Source organism: Sarcophilus harrisii, chromosome 3 (assembly GCF_902635505.1).
Source record: "Sarcophilus harrisii chromosome 3, mSarHar1.11, whole genome shotgun sequence".
Lineage (NCBI taxonomy): Eukaryota > Metazoa > Chordata > Mammalia > Dasyuromorphia > Dasyuridae > Sarcophilus > Sarcophilus harrisii.
This window is the reverse complement of record NC_045428.1, coordinates 419,325,359-419,341,138: the sequence shown is the minus strand read 5'-3', so window position 1 is coordinate 419,341,138 and position 15,780 is coordinate 419,325,359. Positions and strand designations below refer to the sequence as shown.

At 34.0% G+C, this 15,780-nt stretch overlaps 1 protein-coding gene across 4 annotated transcripts in view; it reads left to right on the top strand.

Moving 5' to 3' along the window:
- Positions 1-15,780, top strand: part of GPD2 (glycerol-3-phosphate dehydrogenase 2) — a 180,906-nt gene that overhangs the window by 132,595 nt on the left and 32,531 nt on the right. For all 4 annotated transcript variants that reach the window (XM_023499218.2, XM_012544744.3, XM_031960649.1 and 1 more), the window contains exons 7-8: positions 7,382-7,546; positions 8,390-8,534. In XM_023499218.2, coding sequence (XP_023354986.1) covers positions 7,382-7,546; positions 8,390-8,534 — 310 coding nt within the window. The remainder of the gene's footprint in view (positions 1-7,381; positions 7,547-8,389; positions 8,535-15,780) is intronic.

Sequence of the window (15,780 nt, the reverse complement as noted above, 5' to 3'; positions counted from 1 at the left end):
TGTGATTGCCACTTGTAGGAAGCCCCATGCCATCATCATCAGTGTGTATGTTCCCACCATAACAATGAGGTTGAAGAAAATTTTTTACAAAAACTTGGAGAACCCTCATCATCAATGTGCTGAAAGAGATCAAGATTGTAAATCTGGGTGACTTTTAATACCAGAGTATTATCATATATAAGTGAGTCAGCAACAGCAGTAACAATGGTTATTGAATATATTACTCATGTGGAAGTCAATCCCCCTCTAGCTGAAGTCCAACTAAAGAAGAGGTTTTGAATGCCTTTGGACTTCTTTCCTCTGGCAAAGAACCTAGTCCTGATTCTGTTCTAGCAGAAATTTATAAGGCAGAGGATTCACTGTTCATGAAAAAGCTAACTGAAATCTTTCATGTTTTATACCAAGAAGAAATTATACTCCAGGAGTTTGTGTGTGCCTCCAATGTACATCTCTGTAAAGGAGAAGGGAAATGGATTGCCCTGTGATAATCACAGAAGGGTCTTTCTCTTTAGCATTACTGGCAGGATTTTTTGCCAGAGACTTCCTTAATAGATTCATCCTTGACCTGGAAGATGATCACCCACCTGAGAGCTGGTATGTTTTTAAAAAGGGCCAAGGTATGGTTGATATGGTGTTTGCTGCCCAACAATTCCAGGAGAAATGCCAGGAGAAAGTCTCACTTCAAGCTTCTCTCTGTTCTAATCCTTCTTATAAACAACAACTGCCAAAGTGATTTTCCCAAAATGTAGGTTAACCTAGATCATTCCCCTCCTCAATAAACTATAGTGGTTCCTTACCATGTACAGGATGTAACTTTCTACTGAGTTCTTTCTACTGAGTCTGTATCCCAAAGAAATCATAAAAAAGAGAAAAAAACCAACATGTGCAAAAATGTTTGTTAGCTGCCCGTTTTGTGGGTGGCAAGGGACTAGAAACCCATCAGTTGGAGGATGGCTGAGTAAGTTATGGTATATGATTGTAATGGAATGTTATTGCTCTATGAGAAACAATTAGCAGATTGATTTCAGAAAGATCTGGAGAGACTTACATGAACTGAGGTTAAGTGAAGTGAGCCAGAATCAAAAGAACATTGTGCACAGCAACAACAAGATTATGTGTCCATCAACTCTGATGGACGTGACTGTTTTCAACAGGGAGGTGATTCAGGCCAGTTCCAATAGACTTGTAATGGAAAGAGCCATCTGCATCCAGAGAGAGGACTATGAGGATCACAACATAGTATTTTTACCCCTTTTTTGTTGTTTGCTTGTTTTTTCCTTTTATCCTTTTCCTTTGATATAATTTTTCTTGTGCAGCATGATAAATGAGTAAATATGTTTAGAAGAATTGTACATGTTTAACCTATCTTGGATTACTTGCTGACTAGGGAGGGGAGAGGGAAAGAGGGAGGGAGAAAAATTTGGGACACAAGGTTTTGCAAGGGTGAATGTTGAAAACGATTTGAATGTATTTTGAAAAACAAAAAGCTATTATTATTTATAAAAAAAAAATTAGAACTCTTTACAACCTGGCTACTTCCTATCTTTCTGTTCTTTTTATATTCTTCTCCCTTCCATGCAGTCAGAAACCCATCCTTGCCTGCATACGTGTGATTCCTTGTATATAATACTACATCTCCCATGTGTGTGCCTCATGCTTGGAATGATCTCTGTCCTCACCTGACTCTTAATCTCTGACTTCCTTCAAGACTCAAGTCAAATCCCATCCTCTGCTGAAGGCCTTTACTGTCTTTCAACAGCACCTATGAGGTGACCTTCTTTCTTCTACTTCTTTATTTTATATATGCTATCTCATTGAAAATTTATTAGATACCAATTATATGCTAAGCTCCCTAAGTATAAATATGAACTCTTCCTTAAAGATCAGGTTTTTTGCTTTTCTTTGTGCTTTTCCATTTGCACATTGTAAGCTCTTAATAAATCCTAGCTGGAGATATATTCTCATGCTGTTTCCTATGGCAATATATTCTGCTGAAGAATGGAAACAGGTATAGATAACTTTGATTAAGCCATTTTTTCTAAGGTTGAGTATTTCTGAAGTTGAGTATTTCTGAGGTTGAGTATTTCTGAAGTGTCTCCTGAGTATATGGTTTAGTATAGACCTCTGGGCACTCTTTAACTATAAGTTGGTAGTTTAAGATGGATACTTCAAAAGTGTAAATTGTGTCTTATGATATTTCCATGGGAAATTACAGAAAGTTCCTCTCAGTTGTATTAAGTGACATGTGTTCTTGAGGTCACAAGTTACCTTCCCTCCTTTATTCATTCTTTTTTCTACTTTTTTACACTTAAATCATTTGAGATCAGGCAAACAAAACCTTGAAGCCTTGAAATAACTTTTTAATCTGAAAAAAAATTAATAGTGATTTCCATTTTATTTGCTAAGAAAACACTCATATTTTTTTGTTTAAGAACACTTTTATTGAAATTAGCCTCTCCTTCATGAAACTATGGCTTTCTTCTTCCTTTTAGTTCCACAACCCCACCTCCCTAACACACACACATATTTTGTTTTAAACAATGGGGAAATTTAAATTTTTAAACAATGTTTTGGAATGGAAGCAATTATAGCCCCTTCTTGTATAGTCTCTTTTCCTCCCTTGTGAATTTTAAACACATGTGCACATATGTCAGAATGCAAGGGAAAATGACCAGCAGCATAGATTTCTAGAAATCATGCTTTTTTGATGCAGACATCAACACAAAAAACTTTTTTCATTAACGAAATAACAGTGCTGCTTATCTTTGCTTTAAGAACTATTATATGAAAATCTAGATTTAATTGTGTTACAGTAATGCCTTTAGTAGCAAAATGGCTGCTTTCCAGTGCCTCATTTTGTTTTTAGAAATTTTGTTCCCAGAGGTAAAAATAATATGGGAGACACACATAATAATATGGTCCTTTGTGTTTCATTGTGTTATAAAAAGGGGATTGTTGTATAAAAATATCCTTGAATAAGAAAAACTTACTGTTAAGTATATTGGGAAATAATTACAGTTAGGATTTATTTAGAACTTGAAGGTTTACAAATCATTTTATGTATGCTGTCTCTCTTTAACTCTCACAACACTCCATTGAGATAGATACTATAATTTTTCTTGTTTTACAAATGTGAAAATGAGGTTGAAAAAGGTTAAGTGATTTGCTCATGGTCACATTATTAGTATCTGAAGAAAGATTTCATGTATTTGATTATGTTTGATGTATTTCTATATCAAATTCTGTATATATTGTCTTTTGTCCATTTCAGATAAATATGACATTTATCTGAAAGCCAGTATACTCGCACCCCATCTTCTGCTTTTATATAGTCTTCTCACATAGCCTAAATTATGGGAAATATATGTATCCCACTCTTCTCCCACATTTCTACATTAACATACTCCTTTTACCATCTTTGCTTTTTCTCTTCATAAAACTCTCACAAGAGAAATAAAACATTCCCAGGTCTTTTGTTTTTCTTATTTAAACTTTTAAACTATTTAAACTTAATTAAACTTTTCCAGTCTTCTTTAAAGATAGTTGAGATTCTAAAGAGGCATTTGCTTATTACATTGTTAAAACGTTATAAACATTATAAAGTTTCCAAATATTAAAATAATTTATTTTTTTAGGTTTCTATTGACTCTTGTTTTTAAAGTTTCTACTCTGCTCTGGTCTTTTTTAAAAAATTTTAGTCAGAAAGACTTGACTGACCTCATTTACTCAAACTCCATTTTGTTCCTTGTGGGGATTATGTTCACCAAATATAAACTCTGCTTGCTTCTAAGACTGTTTCTCTTGACTTTTACATGTGATGCTGAATGTGTTTTTTTTTTTTTTGTTTGTTTGTTTGTTTGTTTTTTTGGTACCTGAACTGCTTCCTTTTGAATAGTTGGAGCATATTTGTTTTTACACGGAAACTCTTGAATTTGTATATTTGATAATACTGGAATTTTGAGGGATTTCTTTTTAGGAAATGATTAGTGGATTTTTTTTGTATTTTTACCTTGACCTCTGATTCTAAGAATAGATTTATGATTTCTTGAAATAAAGTGTCTAAACTTTACCCCCACAAAATATGGGGGGTATATGTATGTGTATTTATGTATGTATAGCTTTTAGGGAATCCCAAGATTCTTATGTTATCTCTATGGCCTCTTTTATTTCAACTGTTTTTAATATTAGATATTTTATATTTTCTATTTTTAAAATATTTTGATTTTTTTCTAATAGTCCTTTTTGTTTCATGGAGTTATTGATTTCTATTTGGAATATTCTAATTTTCAGAAGTCTGGTACAAGGGTAAGCTTTTTTTTTTTTTTTTGATCTCTTTCTTTTCTATGCTATTTATTTTTCTTCCAGTTATTTCCATTTGGGATTTTTTAAATGCTTTTTTTCCCCTCACTCTTGAGTCTCTGCTTTTAGTCATTAAGGAGCCTCTTCCATCATTGTTTGGGTTTGGGGGCATCTGGTTTTACAATAAAAAATTTTTATAAGTGATTAGAGTGATACTTAGCCAAATAAATCACCAGTTTTAGTTCTTTAAAGGCCAGGATTTGTCCCCTGCTAGGTTTTTGAAGAGGGAGTGTAGTTATCCCTGTTTTATCTTGTTTTGGGTCACCTGAGTTCTTGTATTAACCTCTATCTCTCTTTGTCAAGCCCTTTTGGATCTTTGAGGTTCAGAGTTCTAGATGTTCAGAGCCCTCAGTGGAGTTTTAGAACAGAGTTCTAAAGATCTTGGACCCTTTCGATCCTAGATATTGTAGGGCTGTTGTTATAATATAACCTGCCCACTTTGTTTGCCTTTGTTGGCACTAGCTGTACTAGCAGCCTGCTTTCCTTTTGCTTGTGAGTTTTTCCTTGACTTTTGGTAAGGTGCTGGGCTGGAAGAAATCAGCTATGCTTGTTTTTGTATTTCTTGACTATTATTTGGTCACAGAGAAATTTCATATTTTTGCTGGATTAGGCATATGGGATCTAGGCTTTCTGTCATTTTTTGTCACCTTGGCCTGAAATTCAATTAATATAAACTCGTTTTGTAAGCAATAACATGTCCCTAGTAACTAATTGATAATACTTTTAAATAGCAATAATATTAAGTTTTTATATAATGTTATAAAGTTTAAAAAATGCTTTATGTAATTATATCATTTAATCCTCACAACAACCCTGCCTACCTAACAAGAGGTCCTATTATTATCCCTATTTTACAGATGAGGAAACAAGAGGCTGAAGGACATTAAGGGTTTTATTCAGAATCACATAGTTATTAAGTGTCTAAGACTGAATTTGAGCTTACTTCTTGATTTCAAATCATTGTTTTGTTGACTGGATCACCCAGTATTTTAACATTTTATTTTTAATTCTTATTTTCTTTCTTTCTTTATTTATTTATTTTACAATTTTTCTCCCTCCAGCCTCTCCTCTATCTATTGAGAAGGCAGGGAATATGATACCCATTCTACATGTGAAGTCATGCAAAATAATTTCCATATTAGCTATGTTACCCTTCTCCTTACCCCCAGCAAAAAAAAAAAAAAAAAGTGAAAAACTATGTTTAAATTGTTTTGCACTTAAAGTTCATCAGTTCTGTTTCTGAAGGTGGATAACATTTTTCATCATGAGTCCTTCAGAATTGTTGTGAATCATTATAACCAATCAGAGTAGTTAAGTCTTTCATAGCTGGTGATCATTATGATGTTATTGTTAGCATCTCCTGGTTCTGCTTCCTTCACTGTGCATCGATTCACATGTATCTTTCCAGGTTTTTCTGAAACCTTCCCCTTCCTCATTTCTTTACAGCACAATAGTCATACATTACAGTCCTATACTTGTTCAGCCATTCCCCCAATTGATGGACATAATCTATTATGTCGATTTCCAATTCTTTGTCACCACAAAAAGAACTAGGTAGAATCTTGTATTTTAAAGAACATTTTCTTATTTGAACTCTTAAAATTAGTTTTTTTGTCTCTTCTTCCCCTTTCAACCCCTTTGACAAAATTGTTGCCCACCCTCTATTCCAAGTTTATTACTTTCCTGAGATGTGGTTTCAATCCAGTTCAATAATTCCTTATATTTTTGTGGAATGTTTGACATTTTCTCTGCCTTTAGTATAAAATTTCATTTTGGGGGTGGAATGGGGTAGGAAGGGTGTCTCTAGCCGATTATATCAGTTCAGTCCTGTTGGAATAAGGTATTTGTAGGGAGGGGGCAGCAGTATCATAAGCCATTGATTCTATCTTTATAACTTTGCCCTTTTAGAGAGAACAGATTACTTGTGTGGTGATTCTGCATTGCACAGACAGAATCACAAGGAAGAAACTTTACATAAACCATTTATACTAAATGTTTGGTATTCTAGCAACATAAATCAACAACAATATCCATTACAAATTCTTCCCTTTATCAGTATTATCTTGATAGAAGTCATCCCAACATGTGGGAATTTGAACCCTGCTTCAATACATCTAGTACCAAGTAATTAATTATTCAGGGCACACTGAACCTGGCCCCTGCAATGTAGAGTAATTCTTCCTGGTCAGCGTTAACTTCAGGGGCGATAATAAATAGAAAAAGTCTCCAGTGATGTCAGTATTTTAAAGTGATTAATCATTACCTCCCCCTTTTCTCTCCCTCCTGCACTTTAGTTTTCTTTAACTAGGATTTTTCAGCAATAAATCTTTAACAATACAGGTAAGAATTGTTCTGTAATTAAATTTTGCTCCTTTTAACTACTTAGTTTTTATGGGACATTCTTCAGATGCTATACTTAAAAAAAAATTAAACTCAAAACTCAATCAAGAAAATGTATTTATGGAAAACTTGGAAGGATGAACTTTTTGCCATGACTTATTTTATATCTTGCATAGTGCCTAGCATAGTGTCTTGCAGGTGGTCTACATCTGGTAAAAATGTATGTTAATTGAAAAAATTTTATATACAAGATAAAACATATGTTCATAAAAACTAACTCATCTATAGAAGGTATTTTACATTCTGAAATTTTTGCATTATTTCCTTCTGGAAAGCCAAAGGGAAGATTAATTTGAGTATTCATTTTAATATGTGGTGGATAATAATTTAAAAAATCTTCTCAGGTCCTGATGATGAGCTGTCTCTATAGAACCAGTAGTGTTAGCCATCTTTGTGATGTGTAATATTTATTACATTTACTACTATTATATAGCTGAGTAAATGCCCTGACCTAGAATAGGCCATGTATCTTTAAATAATCCCAGATGGACCTGACCAGCCATCATGTATATTCTGGGTGACAGGGACAGATGTGACAGATCTGTTGTGACATACTTCCATACCATAAGTCAGTGGCTCGAGGTGACTCATGTCCTTCCTTTGATTCCTTCTCCTGCTGCAGGACAACACAATGATGCAAGGATGAACCTTGCCATCGCACTTACTGCTGCCAGGTATGGGGCTGCCATAGCCAATTATGTTGAAGTGAAGAATTTGTTGAAGAGGAAGGATCCAGTAAGTGGGAAGCTTCAAGTATGTGGTGCACGATGCATGGATATGTTAACAGGTATGTCCATTCTTGTCTTTGCTTCATCTAATTATTGAATTATTATAGTTTTGTCTATCACTTTACTCTCATTTAAACTAGATTTCAGTATCACATTAATACCATTCCTTAACTTTGTAACTGTGATTGAATAGGAAAAAGTACCTTTTTAGGGCTCTCTGGATTTTTTTTTTTTCCTATAGAGGGAGAAGGGCTTGCTATTAAAAAAGCAAATTCCCAGGTAAGACTTCCTCAGGTAGGAATGCTTTTAATTTTCTTTACAAAAATATGTTATGAATAAAATGAACTAAGCGAGTTGAATTTTTAAATATCACTTAGATAACAGGCAGAGCATTTCCAAAGCATGGTGATGTGTCATTAACGTAGGTCATATTTAACTTCTGTCAGGTTTTCATTCATGTTCTGATTGTTTGACAGTGTGGACACAGTTTCACAACTAGATCCTTCTATTGAGCAAAACCAATCCTCTGATTTCTGATGGCACCCGGTTTAGGAATTTCGTTTTAAAGGAGGAAACAGCTTATTTTATTTTTGTGGTTTCTTGAGGTTTGGTTCTCAAATACTGGATATTTCAGCAAATTGAAATGGGAATTGAAACAAAATGAGTTACATTTCTTTACTTCATTTTGGGCTTTTGAATGTGACACTGTTTGTGTGTGTGGAAAATAACCCATATGGGAACCTTTTGTACTGTTTTTTCAGTGATTCCAGCTGCTCATGTCACTTAATGTGGCATACAATATACTTCACTATAGGTTAAGTTAATAGATAAATTAATAATCCAAAGCATCAGTGAGCAGAGAAACAAATGGGGTCTGTGATTGATGCTGTTTTCTTTCACAGGGTGTGAATTTGAAGTGAGAGCCAAATGTGTTATCAATGCTACGGGACCTTTCACAGACACACTGCGCAAAATGGATAATCAGTGCACTGAAAACATCTGTCAGCCAAGTGCTGGGGTACACATCGTGATGCCTGGTTATTACAGGTAACCAGATTCCAAGAGCTACCTTTTGCACCAGTCAGTATTTGTAGTTAGAGTGAGTAAAATAACAATTATAGTGAGTGAAATTCTCTAAAGAAAACCCATAATTTTTTAGATTGTTTTTTGACCCACCTTCCTTAATAACTAGAATTGCCTTTCCACTTAAAACAAAAAGGTTTTTTGGGGGTATTCAACTCTTAATTCAAGATGCATTTTAAAAATTCCTTTTAAAAAAAATAGGGCAAATGATAAAAGTAGACTTAACTGTTGTCATAACTAATTATGACAGGATTAGCTTCTTAAGGATGGAGATTTGTGGTCGTCTCTGCAAGAGTACAAAGTCCTGTATATTCATTTGCTGAAAATAATCAATTGAACATGAATATATTGTTTCAGTTTATCTAAATTTACTAATTTTTCCTTTAGACTGAAATACTTAGTATTCTTAGTTTGATTATGCTATACCTATTTAGGCTATTCTTGGTTTGATTATGTTTTCAATGAGAGAGACAGAGTGGCAGAAATTTGGACAGAGTCTTGGGGCTAGCAAGAGAGGTGCCATATACCTTATTCAATAAACATTTTGATTGCCTACTATGTATTTAAGGTAGTGGGTTAGGTATGAGTAATAATACAAAGACAAAATGAAATAGATCTTGCCTTAAAAAGAGTTTACAATTTTTTTCCTTATTGTTTAAGTCATGTGTGACAGTTAATAATCCCATTTGAGGTCTTTTTGGCAAAGATACTCAAGTGGCTTGTTATTCCCAGCTCATTTTATAAATGAGGAACTAAGGTAAACAGGGTTAAGTGACTTCTCTAAGATCATACAGCTAATAAGTGAATAAGGTTGAATTTGTCTTCCTGATTTCCAAACCCAGAGCAAACACTGTGCCACCTATAGGTGATCCACTCTACAGCATTTAATTAATTTTTCTTTTTGCTATTCAATTTTATTTTATTTCATTTTTAAATAATATTTTTACTTTTAAAATATATGCAAAGATAGTTTTCAACATTTACCCTTGCAAAATCTTGTGTTCCAAATTTACACAGCAAGTAATCCATTATGTTAAATAGGTGCACATCTTCTATACATATTTCCACATTTATCATGCTGCACAAGAAAATTCAGATCAAAAAGAAAAAAAATAAGAAAAAAAAACAAGCAAAAAAGGTGAAAATACTGTTACGAACCCCATTCAGTCCCCATAGTCCTCTCTCTGCATGCAAATGGCTCTCTCCATCATAAGTCTATGGAATTGATCTGAATCATCTCATTGTTGAAAAGAGCCACGTCCATCAGAATTGATCATCATATTATCATCTTGTGGCTTTGTACAATATTCTCTTTGGTTCTACTCACTTCACTTAGCATCAGTTCATGTAATGGGCACCCACTCAGTTTCTGGTTCTTTGCTATTATAAAATGGGCCTGCATTTTAATTCTTCAGAAGCCAAGAGACTTTCTTGGATTGGGGTCTAATACTTGACCTTCTTAAAATATTTTATCAATGCCTTTTGTATATTTGTATTACAGTTTTGATTGGAAAAAAGCAAACATTAAACACTTTATCTTCAAGACTGAATCCTTGCTGGGACACACATTAAGGAAAAATAATTAAGCACAGACACATTATATATTCAGTGTTCTACTTTTAGTTGTCTTTCTCTCTGCACATATCCCCCTTCCCACCAAACTCCTATTTTTTCATTGAGAACAGGAAGATTTGTTTCATGATGTAACTTCCAGGACCTTGTGTGGTCTATTGGGCACTTAAAGTTTACCTTCTGATTAGTGATCTTTTTATTTCCACTATATTACAAAATCCCTTGCATTGTATATGTGTATATATAATATATATAAAACTTTAAACATGGGGCATAATCTTATATTTTCTTCTTTCCTCTTCTCCCTACTCCCAAATACATTAGGGCAGTAACTAATAATAGTTATTATGTATTATATATATTATATATAACCAGAAATATGCTACTGATCAAAGTGACAGAAGCAATCCTGGACATTTTCATTATTACATGAATTGGAAATTTTATACAAACAGTGTAATTCCATTCAATTCATCAGTTTCAAAGGCTAGTATTCCAGATCAGTTCCATGCTTTTGAAAATTGATAAGGGCCAAAGGATTCACAATTGCAAATAGTCAATGGTAGGGCTGTGGCTCTAAGGAAGATAGGTTTGTTTTTGTTTTAAGATCACTATTTGGTGGGGTGAAGTAACAGGAGACTGAATTTGATCTCTGGGCCTGCCAGTTCATGACTCATCATGCTAATGTGATTTAAATCCATTTTCCCCAACATGCTTAGAGGTGAGCCAAGGCTGGTATGAACTGTCTGGGGAAGCCTTCAGCTAGACTGTTGACAACCCAAGTCCAGGAGCTTGAGCCATAACTAGATCAGCTTGGGAATTTAGTGAGTTGTATGTCTTCCATTCACATTTTCCAGTTACTATGTACAAAACAGTAAAGAGGATTATAAGAGTGTCATCCTTTGGCCAACTTATTGTAGAATTTATAAACTTAGGAAGTATCTATTTGTGCCATCATCTTATATAAATTGCAAAGGGAATTGGGTGGAGAATATTTTAATTTCTAAAAGAAAGATAGAAAATTTGAAAAAATATCCTTTTAAAAAATTATTTAAACTCCCCAGTCATACACTCTACAATATTCTTTACAAAGGCATAACTAAAATCTATATAACTGAATAACCATCTTTCATCAGTAGAGGCTTTCTACAACTGATTAGTGGTAATGTTATTTTGTTCTTCCTAAACTCGGTCTATGCTCACATACTGTTTGTTAGCTATCCCACTGATTGCTAAGTAGTTAACAATAAATTGATTTCAATTTAAATTAGGCTACTTCAGAAAGCACTGGTCTGCATGAGAAAAATCTTCATTGCATTTAGACCCAGACACACATACACAAATTAGCAACAAGCTTTTCTTCTTGGTACAAAGTGATTCATGCATGTTGGACAGGGTTTATGTTTCTCTCCTAGGTACAGATTTTAACCAAGGGGAATATCCACTGTAAAACTTTAGCGTAATCTTACACAATTATTTCTTCATTGTAAACAGATTTTTCTCTTTCAATAAGGGTATAAGTGATGCAGTTTAAAAGTTTATCTAGGGTATTTCCTTGTGGCTTCTTAAATTTTAATATCCTTCGTTAATAGCTTTATCTTCCCTCTCCTCTTGTTAATTCAAAGCCCAGGACATATGTCTTCGCTTAGGTAATTGGTATATTGCTTCTCTCCTGTTTCTAGTTATATAAGTGTATTGTTAACCATCACCTTCACCCTTTAAAATTCTTTTTACTGCCTTTAACAGTTTTAAAGGATTTTATGATTGTATTTTATAGTGATATTTAATACTCAGATTACCAAATATGGAATGTTCAGTTTAATTTTTAAATATTTAGACCAAAAAGAAAAAAAAATCTCAGTATATTTTAAGAATGTAACTATAATGCAGCTGTCCACATAAATATGATCATAGGTAAGGTTCCTGTTCTATCATTGCTAATGAATCTGTATATTCACTTCTTGGAAAATTTGTGATGAGGTATTAACCCTTGCAGCTCAGTGAAAGTGTTTTCTCAAACAAGATATATCTTCCATATATAATTCTCCATTTCATAGTGTCTGATGTTTTCAAGGAGTCTCTTTATAATAATAAAAGGACAGGTGTGTGTGTGTGTGTGTGTGTGTGTGCGTACACACGCGTGCACATACATACACACATAAAACACATTCTCTGCATTCTTTTAGCATAAAACAAAAAAAATTTACCACACAAATGTACAAGGAAAGTTTAATCAGAAAGCTGAAATTGATGATAGCTAAGATTTGTCATTTGATTTGCAATGCATTTAAATATAATATCCCATTTGAGATTCAAAACAAATGTGTGAGCTAGATATTATAGTAGTATTTCCTTGTGCAGATGAGGAAGCTGAGGTCGGTAAGGATTAAATCATTTACCTCTGGTCCTGCAATTAGTTAGTGTCAGAGACAGGATGTAAGCCTAGATTTCTTCCTGTATTGAAATCAAACTATATCACATTGCTTTCCAGGTCTTATGATTTAGAGGTGTATGATGTATCACAGAATCAGAGGGCTAAGAGAACTTAGTCTACATTTTCATTTCCAAATGGAGAAAATTGGCCCCTAGAAAAGTCAAATGACTATATAGCTAATAACAAACAGCTTTTTACTATCTTTTACAAGACTTTACAATGTCTTGTGTGTGCTATGAAATCAAGAAACAAATAAATATTGAGTGAATTTTGATTGAGGCTGCCTAGTAGATTGAGATCCTATTTCAGATACCTATTAAGTGTATGATCAAAGGCAAATCATTTAATCTATAAACCTTGGTTTCCTCATATGTATAATGGAAATGATTTTACAGAATTACTGTAAAGAAAGTCATTTGTAAAGTTCTTAATTGTTTTTTTTTCACTTGTGTTGTTTTTCAGTTGTTTCCAACTCTTTGTATCCCTATTTAGGTTTTTCTTGGCAAAGATACTGGAAGTAGTTTGGCCTTTTAGCTCATTTTATGGATGAGCAAACTGAGGCAAACAGTTTTAAGTAACTTGTCCAGTGTTGCACAGAAAGTATGTGAGGCTGGATTTGAACTCAGGAAGTGAGACTTTCTGATTTCAAGCCTGCCACTCTATCTACCGTGCCACCTAGCTTCAAAACCTCAAAGCACTTTGTAATTGTGAGTTGTTTACAGTCATTCCTTCAACATTGTGATCTAGTTTTGCTATATCGTGGGTCAGTGTAAAACAATAAAAAACAAAAACAAGGCAATTGGGGTTAAGTTATTTGCCCAGGATCACACATCTAGTATGTGTTAAGTGCCTGTGGTTAGATTTGAACTCGGGTACTCCTGACTCCAGGGCTGGTGCTCTATCCACCGCACCATCAAGCTGTTCCCAGCAAAAAAAATTTAAATGGGAATATATTGGGAGTTTTGCAAAAGTTGCAGACCACATGCAAAGGCTAGATGATAGCAAAAATTTAAAAACTCAGAAATGTATAAAATGTATGTATAGTATTGTATAATTATGAACCCAAATTTTACAATAAAATACTATAAAAACCCCTTAAAAATAAAGAAAAAATTTAGACTTTTCTGGTATGAAAGGAGAGCCAAAAAGATTTTATGTGCACTTTTGTTCAGCACTCATCACTCCCCTATCCCTTTGTGATTTGTAAGGGATAACTTTTATAGTTATTGATTCTGAACTAGAGGAACCTTTAAAGGCATCTAAACCAAGTCATTTATTTTATACATGTAGAACTGAGGCACAGAGGCTATGTGACTTGACCAGGATCATAGAATTCAGTAAAGTGACAAAGATAGGTCTTAAATCTATGTTTTCCTGTCTTTGATGCTCTATCCACTGTTACCACGAGTGTTGTCATTGTTATTGATATCATTGTTAACAGATCTCTGATTGTGTCCCCATTAACTAGTAGTCTATATATGGCAGATATTGTCATATACACATGTAGATAATGAGCCTTTGATTTTATGAATACCAAGTTCAAATCACTGAACTGAGTAGTTTTTCTTCTTAAAAATCAGCTCCTTCAGCGCTGATGTTGAAAAATCCCAAAATTCCCTTTCCCAAGTGTTCAAGCAAATGGCTTTTGGTACTATAACCATTAATTAAATAGACAAAATTCTATAAGTAGACTTTTCATGCCTTTGTCCAATCGAACTAATTTTCCTCTAATTCCTTTGGGAAGATGCTTGTTAGGATTCTTGACAAGGAGGGGAAGTGTAGCACATACATCCTCCTTCTAAGGGATGTTGCTGACCACCACCTATTTCACTAACCTAACTCAATATAATGCTTCAGGAAATGAAAAATGACTTAGGAATATCTGCATAGAAGTCTTCATGTGGTGTGGGATTTGAAGAAAATATTTTGAGCACCTAGGAGGTACAGAAATCTTGCCCCAGAAACTCACTAGTTTTATGACTTTAGGTAAGTCATTTACCCTCAGTTTTCTCACCTGTAAAATGGGGATAATAATAGTATATCCCAGTATTATTGTGATCATCAAATAAGTGTAATTGTAAAGTTCCTAGCACAGTGCTTGCAACATAGTAACCATTTAAATGTTAGCTATTTAAAAATTATTATTACTTTGCATTGTGCTGTGAATAAGGGTATCTTTACTCTCCAGGGATTCATATATATGATCTTTCCACGTATTTCCCTAAGAGAGAAATGAATTGCTTAGTATCTCCCAAGCTCTAAAAATGGCTTCATCTATCAAATACTAGTAACCCAGTTCAGGTGTTTCACAAACCCAGTAAAGCCTTTTCAGTACAGAGATTGGTGTTTGTCTTTTAATAAAAATGAAAAAGACAAAGAAGAGGTTTCTATGTCCAGAAGTAGTTAGGTAGTGCAATGGATAAAGTACTAGGTTTAGAGTCAACATGACCAGAGTTCAAATCTTGCCTCAGATACTCATTAACTGTATGACTGGGCAAATTTTCTCATCAATAAAATAAACTTGAGAGATATCAAGTAACTCATTTCTACCTCCTGTTTGTGATGTGATTTAGGAAAATCCAGCCCTAGATTCTAACTAGTGATTTTGACACTGGACTAGTAACACTCTTCTTGATTTAGTTTCCTCATTTATAACATAAATAATTGTAAAAAATAAAATATCTTACCAAGAACTCTACTGACTCACTGATGAATGCAGGAAAGATTTATTTTACATTCTTGCAAAAATGGGTGCCTAGGTGAAACTCCAAAGGCAACATTTTATTTCCTATCCTGAAGCGCATGTCCCTCCCCTCATTCCCCATTAATTGGTTGTTACAGGACATAAATCTCCATCCCTCATTATATAACTAGTCCCTGCCCCCAAGGAGCTTACATTCTAGAAGAGGAGAGGTAAAGGAGGAGGACTAAGGGCAAAAAACAAAAGATTCTTTTCAAATCTCAGGCCACCAGCCCCCTGACCCCTTGGGAGTTTACTTTCTTTCAGAGGAAGATAACATCCACACTTGATTATTCCTTGATGTTCATGTGGGTTTCAGTTTTCTAATTTAAGTTTTATTTCTCCAATTTAATTTTCATAACTGCAGAAACCCAATGTCCATCTATTTCTCACATAATTTAATACCTTCTACCTCCTAGGTTGTTGTCACAATCAAATAAAATAAAATTTATAAAGCCCTTAGC